Raw genomic sequence first — 14,027 nt, 5'->3', positions numbered from 1 at the left:
AGGGAATCCCAACCCAGCGTCCATGGACTCGTAGGACAGGAGTTCCAAACCTTTTTTATGCCATGGACCCTGTCCTACGAGGCTCCTCAAATTAAGCCATTTGGGTTTTGTCATTTTGCTAGGAGTGTATTACAGACCTCCCAATAGTAAACAAGAGAAGCAGGAACAGATATGTGGGCAGATAACAGAACAATGCAATAAAAATAAAATAATTGAACTGGGATATAATAAGTTCCTTAAATGTTACATGAGATTATTGTGGTGTTAAAAGCTGAATTTTTGAGGTGTGTCCAGGAGAACTTTTTGATGCAATATGTAGATACCTCAACAAGGAAATAAAGTACCTCAACTGGAAATTCAGGATCATTCTTGCAGACAGTATGCAGGAGTATCACGATGTAGTCATCCAGTTCTTCAATTGTAATCGGCTCCAAGTGTAGTCCATTAGCTTAGTAGACAGGCAGTTTAATTGAGATGAAGGAATGGCCACAAACATGGCGAAGGTTAACAATGAACGGAATAGTATTTTTTTTGCTGTCATGTAACAAATCCCCAGTTTACTGCATGGTATAGTTTCCATTTTATCCCGTTTCATTGAACTAAATGTTTGCATTCTCAGACATTTGAAGGCCATGATGCATCGGTACTGAAGATTATTTTTGTCAGTCATGGAACTCAGCTGCTAACAAGGTACAGTCTATAAAATAGATTGGTATTAATATTATAATTGGGTTTCACCATTCTTTTTCAAGGTGCATTTAAAATAGAAGAAAAGTTTAAAAAATAAAGCTTTAGTGCCCCTCCAACCTGACTTACCCTACCTCCACTTTTTTTCCTGCTTGTGCTAAATATTCTTTGATAACTTATCTAACAAAAATCCCTTTCAATCGTAATTTCTAGTGACCCAGCATCCACAGAGTGGGGAACTAAATTCCTGATTTCTAGTGTCTTACACAGAATGTTCATCCTCTGGCCTAGTTTTAAAAAGAGGAAATAGTCTTGTATCCACCCTGCAGAGCCCCTGATTAGAAACCTAATTAGATTGTCGCTCAGTGACAGTGATACTATTACAGCTCGGGGCATTGGAGTTCAGAGTTCAAGCATCCTCAATAAGAAGTTTGTGTGTCCTTCTTGTCAGTGTGTGGGTTTACTCTAGGTGTTCCAGTTTCCTTCCACAGCCCAAAAACGTACTGGTTAGTATGTTAATTGGTCATTGTAAATTGTTTTGTGATTAGGCTAGGGTTAAATAGATGGATTGCTGGTCTGTGCGGCTTGTTGGGCTGGTAGGGCCTGTTCTTCACTGCATCTCTAAATAAAATAAAATAAAACTCTCTAAACATGGGAACCCACAACAAAATTGTACAACCTGTTTCCATAAGTTAAACCTTTTAAGCTACAGTATCATCACGTTCAGGCACTTGAAGTAACATTATGAAGCAACATTTGTTCCACATGAGGGCCAGACATTTGTCATCTCCACCAAGGGAGGATTTAACTATCTCCCCTTAACATTTAGTGGCATTTCTGAGGCTCCAACCCAACAACCTTGTTGGTGTGTGGTCACTGGAAGGGCAGCAAATGGTGGCTCACTGCCATCATTTCAAGAGCATTTACGAAAGAAAATTGATGTTTGTTTCTTGACGTTCCTGGAAAGGAATTTGGAAAAATCCACGCTCAATTCACAAGATTTACAACTGAATTTTCAAACTATATATTATTTAAGCTGATATTTATTGTTGCACATAGACCCTCAAATCCTTTCACTCTTCCACAGCATATTTTTTGAAAAAATAAGCTTTAATTTGTCTTTCTCATCTCAGAAGTAGATGCCTGTGCAGTTTTTCCACATTGAGCTTCATCTATTATAAATTTGTCCTTTTGTTAGCTCTGTCCATGTCCCCTTGTGTCTTCTTACCCAGGAATGCAATTGACTGTGATTCCTATTGATGATGTCTATGAAATTTCATAGACTATTCTGGTGAAAATGCAAAATGTGTCATCTTCAGGGTTAGTTTGATTTGCAAAAGTGCCATAATTATGTGCAATCCCTGGTGTGCAGTTAATTATATCTTAAAGATGAATTTGGAGAAGTCACTGCCCTTCAGAACAAAAAAAAACATTAACAGCAGACAGAGGCATCTTTCTTTTTATAAGGTGGATACTTCTGACAATTGTAAGATTGTCTATGTTTCTTCTCCATCTCTGCCATCCAAATTCCTGCTTTACATTCTTCCCTTCGGATTCCCTGTAACTTACTTGCACTTCTTTCCACCCATCTCCCCAATTTTCTTCTTCATCTTAACCTTTTTTTTTAACCCAACCAACCTTATTCTTTTTCCTGCCTTGGTCTAAATCTCTTGATTTTATGAACTCTGGAGGGGAGTTTATTTACCTTTTAAATTGCAGTAATAAGAGGAGTAAGTTTGCAGTGCAAGAGATGTATGCTGTAAAATCTGACTACATCAATTTTTAATCTCTGATTAAATAATTTAAACAATTCTATTGTAAATTGACAGTTCTTAATCATTAAGTTTATTTTCTTTTTTCCCCACAGTGGGTCTGATGGTTTACTGAAGCTTTGGACCATTAAAACCAATGAGTGTGTAAAAACATTAGATGCTCATGAGGATAAAGTGTGGGGTTTGCACTGTAACAAGAAAGATGACTTGGTTGTCACTGGATCAGGAGATTCATGCATAATTATCTGGAAGGTACAATAAATGAAATCACTGATGTTCTGCTTTATCATCTTTTTCAATTAACTAGACAGTGTGTTTTCAGGAGTTCTTTTGTTCAGATTTTTGCACTTAGGCACTAGACTATTACCTTTGGGCCTTTGCTTGAATCCGCGAGAGACAGAGTGAAGAAAAATCTGTTTTAATAGTTGTTGGTACTAGGCTGTACCTGGCCTTGGAGAAACATCTTTTGAAGTAGAATGATTCTGCAGTATCACTTCCAAAGTTGCTGGGTCAAAGCTTTATATTGTGCTTTGTCTTGCTGGAATGGACAGGAATGTTTAATATCATGCACTAGATGCTGAGCATGGGAAGTATTTTTCCCCACCCCCTATTCTTCAACTTTACTCATCTTCCCCTTTATGCTATACAAGTGATGTATGACTGCATGACTCAAACAAAACCTGTTTAGGCACATTTTGTTGACATCTCTGAAAGCAGCAACTTTTCTATCAGCCAAGCAAGCCTGTAACTGAAGGGCATTGTGGGAGACAAAAGATAAAGCTTCTGTAGCTTTTTGTATGTTGGCTGCTTTAAGTATATTAAAATGTTTCTTTTGTGTGTTTCAGGATGTTACAGAGATTGAGCTTGCTGAAGAGCACGCCAAACAGGAAGAGCAAGTTTTAAAGTATGTTGTTTAAGTAACTAAAAACAAAGGCGGTGGAACTACTGGGCAATTTTGAGTTATTTTCAAAACCTTTGTTGTAAAAGTACAGATGGTGGCTAATAATATACTTTACTATATGATAAGGATTTTTTTCTTTTTTCTTTTCCTAACAGCTCTGACTTTGGTAGTGGGTTTAGATTTTTTTCTGTATAACAAAATTATTATATTTCAATATTACGATTTAATTTTTATGAATACAGGGTTTTGTGATTGTAACTGCATTTTTAATACAATGTATTTGGTACTGTTTTATTTTTTTCATTTGACTTGTATATCTTCTTGCACTCTGTATTCTTCTATGCAGAAACTAATAAAATGTTGAAAGGAAATACTGGGCAACATCAGTGCAGAGGGAAATGGAGTTAACATTTCTGATGAAAGGCTGTCAACTTGAATCGGCAAAATTTGTGGGAAAAAGACATTTAATGATGCAGAGAAATGGGTTAGGAGAAGAAAGAACTTTCTGGGAAGTAGTTTATTAATTGACAAAGGGGTCTACTGTTCAAGACAACAGGGTGTAATAATAAAAGATAGGAAACGAGAAAAAGGTTCAGAGAAAGTAAAACTGGAAATGCAATGATTCTAAGCTCAGTGATTTGGTTTAGAAGGCTATTTTATGTCTGACTGAAAGTGAGATGTTTCTCTTGTCCCTTTCAGCAGGAGGGTAAAAAGAGAACGTAGTGTAGGTTTTATATAAAAGGGTGTTTGGTGATTGGTACAGACTCCATGGGCCAAAGGCCCTGGCACAAGTGCTATATAACTGTGACCTACTGTGGAATGCTGAAGATGCAGTTACAGAACGAAGGATTAAAATTAAGTGACTAGATGACTTAAACAATGCATGAAGGTGTTCTACAAAAGTCATCTAATCTGTTGTTTAAAGTGCAGTGTGACAAGGGAGGAGACCTAAATTTTGTCATCAAATATTACTGCATAAAAGTAAAATGTGATTCTGTAGCATTCATTATTATATAGGAGGTATCTTTTAAACTTGGATTAAAAATTGGCACAAATTGTGGTATTATTAAAAAATCCCAAATGCTATGTTTGTCAAAGTGATTTTTGCTCCAAATAAGGAGCCTTATTAAACTTAACATTAATAGAGCATACTAACCAAGTCTGAGAAAGATAGTTGAATTGGTCCATCAATTCTTTGGTCTGAAATTATAGAAAACAGCAAAGATGAAAGTATTCACTTTTGGTGTTGTTTCTATTGGAAGTGATAACAGGTATGAGATCCTTTAAATGATACTGTCCTAATGTGTACTTTTTCTATTCTGTTTATTCTTTTTACTAGAACACTAAGCTTGGGTGCTCTTCTTAGTGTTACAATAGTTCTTTGATTAATCAAAATGAATCTTTCTATTCCAGACAACAAGAATTATCTAATTTATTGCATGAGCGAAAATACTTGAAAGCTTTAGGATTAGCCATCTCCTTGGACCAGCCCCAGACAGTACTGGTTGTGATTAAAGGTAAATATGATGCTTTTTTCATCACAGATTTTTGCTTAATTGCTATGTATTTAAACAGAAAATGAATGATTGTAACTAATGTAATTAGTAATCCTCTTTCAATTCTTATACTCCAGACCTCACAGTTCAAAGCCTTTCACTTTTTTGATTCCCATAAAATGCCTTGCAGTCAATGAATTATTTTTGAAGGAATATCACTGAGAGGGACGTTAGATAATTTGCAGTGCGGAAGATGCATAATTAGTCTCAGTATTGTTTATTTGAAAAATGGCCAGGATTTCTAATTAAGCCAAAGCTAACACTTGTCAGAAGATTGTGAGTTCACTATAAGCATAAAAGTCTTCCATTGACAACATTAACAGTATTGAGTGAATACTATATGAGGGGTGATTGATACGTTTGTGGCCCAAGGTAGAAAGAGTGAATTTTAGAAAACCTAGCACATTAGGTTAATGACTCATCAGGGGTGATTGATAAGTTCGTGGCCTAAGGTAGACGGATGAATTATTAACTTCAAACCTTCTGCATAATCACTCAAAGAGTTGAACTGCATGTGGATGTAACGAGAACTGTACAACTCATCTCCTTCTACCTTAGGCCACGAACTTATCAATCAACCCCGCTGTGGGCACTTTCTGGAGGTCCAAGATCCGTATGCTCCACGACCACTGGACTAAGTGTGTACATGTAGGAGGGGACTATGTTGAAAAATAACTGTGCTAGGTTTTCTAAAATTGACTCCTTCTACCTTGGGCCACTAACTTATCAATCACCCCTTGTACAGCACCAAACTGAGGCCTCAATTGGTCATTTGGATTGACCTAAGTTCCTGTGGCATGAATGGAATTGGTTTATTATTGTCACTTGTACCGAGGTAGTGAAAATCTTGTCTTGCGTACTGTTCATACAGATCAAATCACTACACAATACATTGAAATAGAACAAGGTGAAATATTAACAGAATACAGAATAAACTATCAGTTACAGAGGTGGTGTAGTGCAGGCAGACAGTAAGGTGTAAGATCATAATAAATTCGAATGTGAGGCAAAGAGTCTCTTTTGATTTTTGTAACAGCTGAGTACGAGCTGCCCTTGAACTGGTTAGTATGTGCTTTCAGGCTTTTGAATCTTCTATCTGATGGAAGAGAGGAGGAGAGAGAATATCCAAAGTTGGTTGGGTCTTTGATTGTGCTGGCTACTTTACTGAGGCAGCAAGAAGTATAGAGAGGCCATGAAGGGGAGGCTGGTTTCCATAACATGTTTAGCTATGTCAATAACCGTCTGCAGTTTCTAATCTCAAGATTCTGCAGATACTGTAAATCTTGAAGACAGACAAAATTCTGGAGGAATTCCGCAAATTAGGCAACATCGATGCAGGGGAATAATCAGTTCACATTTTGAGGCATGACCCTTCATTAGCACTAGAAAGAAAGCGGGTAGAAACCAGAATAAGAAGGTGGGGGACAGAATCTAGCAGATGATAGGTAAGATTAGGGTGGGTAGGGAAGGGGTGATGAAGTAAGAAGCTGGGAGGGGATAGGTGGAAGAAATAAAGTGGTAAAGAAGAAGGAATCCAATAGGAGAGGACAATGCACCATGGAAGAAAAGGAAGGTGGAGGGGAAGCAAAGGGTGGTGATACGCAGGTGGGAAGAGAAGGGTTGAGAGGGTAACCAGAATGGGAATGGAAAAAGAGAAGTGGGGTGTGGAAAATCACCGGAAGTTCGAGAAATCACTGTTCATGCTGTCAGGTTGGAGGTTACCCAGACAAAATACGAAATGTTGCTCCTCCAACCTGAATTTGGCTTCATTCTACTGGTAGAAGAGGCCATGGCCAGACATGTCTGTATGGGAATGGGAAGTTGAAGTGAAATAGTAGCCACTGGGAGATCCTGCCCTTTTTGGCGGACAGAGCGGAGGCGCTCAACAAAGCAAAGTTGCCCAATCTGTGTCAGGTCTCACTGATGTAGCGGAGACTGCACTGGAAGCACCAGGTATATAAATGATCCCAACAGACTTGCAGGTGATGAAGTGTCACGTTACCTGAAAGGACTGTCTGTGGCCCGAAATGGAAGGTTCTGTCCTCAGCAAGGGACTTGCCCTTGTCCCCTGTGCCCTCACCTCGGAGATCTGTGCCTGCCATGATGCCAAGTTCTTCTTCCGCCACCTCTATCAATCGACTTCTTTGACATGGACTCTGCATTGCCCCTCCCCACCGATAACCCCTTCTCCCATCTTCAACCCTCCTCCTCTCTTGGACACCCTGCTCTGCTTTTTTTTTTTTTTTTTTTTTAGCTGTTCTGGGTCTTTTCACCTCTAACTACTGATGAGACAACTCTCTCCCATTCTAATCTTCAACTTCACCACTCCTCTCTCCTATTCTAACCTCACCCCTACTGAACACTCTGCCCTCCACTCTCCGTACCAATCCCAACCTCACCACCACCCTGACGGAAATTTGTCTTTTGGCTCCTCCCACTTTCTCCAAACAATAGATGTAGCCGTGGGCACTTGCATAGGCCCTGGTTAAGCCTGTCTATTTGTCAGCTATGTGAAGCAGTCCATTTTCCAAGCCTACACTGGTAATGCTCCATTACATTAACAACTGCATTACTGTTGCTTTCTGCACCCGTCCTGAGTTCATCAATTTCATAAACTTTGCCTCCATTTACCACCTTTCCCATGAATTTACTTGGTCCATCTCTGACCCTTCTCTCCTTGTCTCCATCACTGGCGGCAAACTATCCCTTGACATCTTTTACAAACCTACTTTCACAATTACAGTATCCTGTCTATACCTTTGCCAATCTGTCACACCATCCTCCATCTCTGCCACACCTGTTCGCAGATGTCCTTTCTTCCCCACCACCATCAATGCTGCCGTTGCCTGCATCTCCTCCATTTCCCATACATCTGCCCTCACCCCATCCTCTGGCTACCATCATTCTCTGTATCTGTACAATTTCTTGCTGTCACATGCAGAACATTTGCCATGCCGAGCCATTGAGCTTCCAAGATAGAATGCTTTCTGTGGTGCTTCAATACAAATTGGTAAGAGTCGATGGGGACATGCCACATTTCCTTAGATTCCTGAGGAAGTGGAGGTGTTCTTGGCTGTGGCGTCTGCGTGCTGGCAGCAGGACAGGCTATTGGTGATGTTCATTCCTAGAAACTTGAAGCTCTCAATTCTCTCAACCTCAACACCGTTGATGAAGACAGGAGAATGTGCACTGTCCCCTTCCTGAAGACAATGACCAGTTCTTGTTTTGTTGGCGTACAAGGGAAAGGTTGTTTTCATGACACTGCTACTAAGCTCCTTATCTCCTTCCAGTACTCCAATTCATCTTTATTTATGGTGTGACCCTCTATGGCAGTATCATTTGTTAGAACAGAATCAGGCATGGCAGCCATGGCTGTAGGGAGAGTTCGTCCATTGTCGTCGTCGTCGATGAAGAGCTCGACACCGTTAGTCACTTTGAGACTGGATGCGGTGTGTCCGAAGATGACTGGTCAGGCCAATTCGAGCACGAAATGTCCTGGCACATGTTGGGCAGATGTGTAGGCACTGCAGTTTTTGCACTGGTGGCTCTGGACTTGCTCAGCTCGCGCTTATGTTGTGCTTCAGCAATGCGCCTTGCTTTGTAAGCTTGACATGACTGTAGGGGGAGTAAGGGGAGTATGGGGGGGGGGGTGGTCTGAGGATGCAATACCAGGCATTTTACCTTGTTGTGCTGGCCACACTGTTCCCTTCAGCCAATATTATTAAGTTCAAGTTTGTCATTCAACCATATACATGTACACTGCCAAACAAAACAACATTCTTCCAGACCAAGGTGCACAACACAGTACATATAGCACGCAACACAATGTTATCACAAATAAATTAACAAATAATATATATTCCATAAGTTTGACATTTAGCATAAAGTGCATTTACAACACAAGATTAGAAGTCAACAGTATAACTGTATGGCACGTCATATGTAATGAGACCTGCGTGGTGGTAGGGAGTTCATGGCCTGGGGGAAGAAGTTGTTTCCCATCCTAACAGTCCTTGTCCTAATGCTACAGTACCTCCTGCCTGATGGCAGGGAGTCAGAGAATGTGGGATGGATGGGAGGAATTTTTGACAATGTTAAGGGCCCTGCGTACACAAGGCTCCTAATAAGTGTCTTGGATGGGTGGAAAAGGGACCCTGATGATTCTCTCAGCAGTCCTCACCATCCTCTGCAAGGACTTGTGGTCAGATGCCTTGCAATTCCCACACCAAACAATATTGCAGCTGGACAGGACACTCCTGTGATCATCGGTTAGAAGGGGACAGAGTGGAATCTTCGCTGCCTAAATCTCCTCAGAAAGTGGAGATGCCGCTGTGCTTGGTTAAAATAGATTTCCAAAATGAGTTGGGCTATTATTACATTGCAGGTCTTGGGAGGAGGTTTGCACAAATTCTCTGAAACTTTTCTTTCTTTGCAGCAATACTCAAATATCACCTGAGGTTACTCTGTAAATATTTTTGCCTCTTGCTGTCAAGAAAATGCACATTTTTGTGTCAAACATATATATCTTCGGATCGTTTATATGAGGAAAGATTATCATGGCAGTATATATGTTCAATAACTTCTACCAAATTGCACCTGTAGAAAGAAATTTGTGGTTAGTTCAAAATATCTCTGTCCAATATTTCTTAAAAACACTCAACCCAACTCAAGGAAGCCACAAATCAATGTATTTCCCAAAATATACCTTCCTTCAGCATGGTCTAATAGTTAGCGAAAAATGTATGTGATGTTATCTTGAAAAGTGGCATGTAGATCAACCTGTGCTGGAATGCTGTTTCTGTAGGTTGCCAACCATGGGAGTGAAATAAACTTGTACATGTGTAATTCCATTCCTCCCTCCAAGTTAAAATTTGACTACTAGTTGTGCTTTTTGTCACACCATGAAAGTTATTGATCCCCTTCATTTTCAGGAGCTGTGATACAACCTCCAAATCTGTCCAAATCCTAACTGAAAGTACTCAGTCATTTTACAAGAGGAGTACACCTAACCACTGCTCAAGTTTGTACTTCAACTTTCAAACCTGTATGGTTAACTTGTCTCAAAACTGTCCCACCCTGTCCTGTTCCTTGTTTTTCTTAGTCCCCAAAAATATATCTATCTCACCCCTTGACAGGGCATGCTGCAGGGGTAGAGAATGACAAAGGCATTTAATGCTCTAATGTTCTCAGCATCTGCTGATTTTCTCTCGTGTTTATAACACTCTGTTCTTTTTGGTTTCAAATGGTTAACTGTTTTATCTTGAGAACAAACATTTAGTGCTAGACTCTTGGGCTTCTCTGCAACGAGCATATCAGCAACTTTGTTTTGATAAGGTTATGTTCCAAAACCAGCAAGGACAGCCCTCACATTCCAAGAGTAGGTCCAGTCCCCTTCACTGCCTATAGCAGAAGCCCTGGAAACTGTGAAGTAATGTTAACAGCTTTGCCTACAAAACTACAGAGGTACACTAAGGACACAGAGGCTAAGTGAATAAATGCACTTTTCTCCAAAGAACCAAGAAAAGTAATTAGCACAGTTCGGGGAGTACTGGAAGAATATATCGGAGAAAGAAATATCCCATAACAGCCGTGCCCAATGGCTGAAAATCCTACAAGCAAGCCTCTGAAATATCTGAGGAAGAACCAGTCATCATCTCAGCAGTAGATGGGTAGCAAGTATGAAAAACTGAACATCACTAGGGCCTGACATGATCGATGCCTATTGGCTAAAGAAACTAACAGCATTGCATACACATCTGGCAGCTCAAATGAACCAGCTACTTGAAGCAGGCTCCCACCCTGACTGACAAACTCAAGGAAGGACAATACTCAGAATGAAGGATCCTCAGAAAGGAACATCAAACCAACAAACTACCGGCCTATAACCTGCCCGTCAACAATGTGGAAGCTCCTGTCAGGCATCATAGCCACAATGCTGAAAGGACGGGTGTAAGTTCCTGAGCCCTGCTCAGAGAGGGATTAGTAATGAAGCCAGAGGCTCCATGCACCAACTGCCAGTAGACAAAGCAGTCATTCAAGACTCTGTGATCAGGCAAACTAACCTAAGCACATAATGATCGACTACCAGAAAGTATACGACTCAGTGCCTGACGCATGGATCCTGGAGTGCCTGTGTCTGTACAAGGTCAACAAGACACTAAGGTGCTTCATCTGTAACTCAATGGGGCATTGGAGGACAATGCTAGACGTTAATTCAAAGCCAAAAGCACAAGTGATCATCAGATATGGAATATACAGGGTGATGCTCTATCCCCACTACTATATTGCACAGGCTTGAACCCCCTTAAGCATATCTTCTCAAGGAGTGGATATGGGTACAGGTTCAAGAGTGGAGTGGCCATCAGCCACCTCCTGTACATGGATGACATTGGGCTGTTTACCAGAAATAAGTGAGACACTGACTCGCTCATCCACCTGACAAGGGTGTACATCAGAGACATCGGGATGTCATTTGGACTGGAAAATTGCAGCTGGATGATAGTAAAGAGGGGCAAACTCATCAAGACTGAAGGAGTCGAGTTACCCAAAGGCCACATCCCAGATGTATAGGATGGCTACAAATACCTGGGGATCCTGCAGGTGCATGGAAGCCACGCTGAGGACACAAGGAAGGCTGCACCATCCAAGTACCTTGAAAGAGCGAGACAATACTGAAAAGCCAGCTAAAAGGGAAGAACAAGATCAGAGCCATCAATACATTCGCCCTATCAGTCATCAGATACCCAGCCATAATAGTGTGCTGGCCAAGGTATGAGCTGGAAGCCGCTGATATCAAGACCTGGAAACTACCAACAATACGTGGAAGTTTCCATCCAAAGTCCAACGTTGAATGACTGTAAACCTGCTGGAATAAAGGTAAACATACCTTTGCTCATTGCGGCTAAAAAGTTCCATTTTAACTTCATCAGTCCACAGGACTTGTTTCCAAAATGCATCAGGCTTGTTTAGATGTTCCTTTGAACCTTTTAAATAGAACATTTTGGCTGCAATGAGCAAAGATGTTTGGAGAAAAAAGGGTGCAGTATTTCATGAAAAGAACCCCTCTCCAACTGTTAAGCACAGGGGTGGACTGATCATGCTTTGGGCTTGTGTTGCAGCCAGTGGCACGGGAACATTTACTGGTAGAGGGAAGAATGAATTCAATTAAATACCAGCAAATTCTGGAAGCAAACATTACACCATCTGTAAAAAAAAAAAAAAGATGAAAAGAGGATGGCTTCTACAACAGGATAATGAACCTAAACACACCTCAAAATCCACAATGGACTAACGTAAGAGGCGCAAGCTGAAGGTTTTGCCATGGCCCTCACAGTCCCCTGACCTAAACATCATCGAAAATCTGTGCATAGACCTCAAAAGAGCAGTACATGCAAGACGGCCCAAGAACCTCACATAACTAGAAGCCTTTTGCAAGGAAGAATGGGCGAAAATTCCCCAGACAAGAATTGAAAGACTCTTAGCTGGCTATAAAAAGCGTTTACAAGCTGTGATACTTGCCAAAGGGGGTGTTACAAAGTACTGACCATGCAGGGTGCCCAAACTTTTGCTTTGGACCCTTTTCCTTTTCTGTTATTTTGAAACTGTAAAAGATGGAAATAAAAAAAGTTTTCTTAAAATATTAAAGAAATGTGTCATGTTTAACTTTATGCCTTTTGGAAATCAGTTCATCTTTTACTCGCTTAGTTATTCACAGTAACAGAAATTTTGACCATGGGTGCCCAACCTTTTGCATGCCACTGTACATCAGACTGCTGTTTTATCAATTACAGCTCAGCATTCAAGAACATTATCTTCTCATTGTCAATCACAAACTTCTAAATCTGCATCTCTAAACATCCTTCTTCAACTGAATCCTTTACCTCCTCATTATAAGACCACAGTCAGTATAGATCCTCACTGACAATCAACACACACACACTCCAAGGATGTGTGTTCTACCCTCTCTGTGCTCAAGACTGTGTGGCTAAGCACAGCTCAAACACCAACTGTAAATTTTCAGATGGCAACTGCTGGTAAAATCTCAGGTGCCAACGAGAGGGTGCACATGAACGAATTAGATCAACTACTTTAGCGGTGTCATCAGCATGGCCAACGAGTTGATTGTGGGCTTCAGGAAGAAGTCGGGAGAACACACACCCATCCTCTGCAAGAGGTCAGCAGTGGAAATGTGAGCAGTGTTGAGTTCCTGGGTGTCAACACCTCCGAGGATCTATCCCGGACCCAATGCATTGGTGCATTCTCAATGAATGGACGTTTGTGGCTCTACTCCATTACGACTTTGAGGAGATTTGGTATGTCATCCAAGACAGCAGCAAATTTCTATAGGTGGAGAGTGGAGAGCATTTGACTGGTTGCATCACAGCCCGGTCTAGGTTGTCCATTGCATAGGATCACAAGAAGCTACAGAGGGTTGTAGACTAAGCCAGCTTCATCACAGGCACGACCCTCCGCATCTTCAAGAGGCAGCACCTCAAGAAGGCAGCATCCATTATTAAGGACCCTCATCATCTGGAGCATACTGTGTTCTGGTTACCACCATCAGGGAAGAGGTGCAGCAGCCTGAAGACCCACACTCAATGGGTTTAGGAAGAACTTCCCCTCCAACAGCTTTCTGAATGGTCCATGAACAACACCTCATTACTCTTTTTGTGGCCTGCACGTCTAATCAGTTGGAACTCACTGTAATCCTTGATCTTTTAAGTTCCTGTTTACTACATAATATAGTGCAACTAACACTTGTGTTGTTAACTTGTATCGGTCCTCATCCATTTCTAAATCTAAGGGGAACCAGCACAAGGGACTGGAGCCCATAAAAGCTTCACATAGGAGATATCTAATCCCACTGTTAGAATCATGCACAATCCCACTTGAGTATATTGTTATTCATGTGGCACTTTTACCATATGTGGAGGCTCCAACCTATCAATCTTTCAACTTCAATTACCTGGACTTTGTTGATTTATGTGACCTTTGTGTTCTGAAACTTTGTTCAGTATTCCCTAGCAAAATTGGAACATTCTTGGTTATCTTTCATTGCACTTGGTTATCTTTCATTGCACTTGATTACTGATGATGTGGTGCTTGTATTTG

General features: G+C 40.9%; 1 protein-coding gene across 5 annotated transcripts in view; it reads left to right on the top strand.

Moving 5' to 3' along the window:
- tbl3 (transducin beta like 3) overlaps positions 1 to 14,027 on the top strand; it is a 95,312-nt gene that overhangs the window by 48,117 nt on the left and 33,168 nt on the right. For all 5 annotated transcript variants that reach the window (XR_011887249.1, XR_011887247.1, XR_011887248.1 and 2 more), the window contains exons 16-19: positions 620 to 690; positions 2,555 to 2,711; positions 3,305 to 3,363; positions 4,774 to 4,877. Coding sequence is in view for 2 of the 5 variants with exons in the window: in XM_072268636.1 (XP_072124737.1) it covers positions 620 to 690; positions 2,555 to 2,711; positions 3,305 to 3,363; positions 4,774 to 4,877 (391 nt within the window). In the remaining 3 variants the exon portion in view is untranslated. The remainder of the gene's footprint in view (positions 1 to 619; positions 691 to 2,554; positions 2,712 to 3,304; positions 3,364 to 4,773; positions 4,878 to 14,027) is intronic.

Source organism: Mobula birostris, chromosome 9 (genome assembly GCF_030028105.1).
Source record: "Mobula birostris isolate sMobBir1 chromosome 9, sMobBir1.hap1, whole genome shotgun sequence".
Taxonomy (NCBI): domain Eukaryota; kingdom Metazoa; phylum Chordata; class Chondrichthyes; order Myliobatiformes; family Myliobatidae; genus Mobula; species Mobula birostris.
This window is presented reverse-complemented; position numbering and strand designations above follow the sequence as displayed.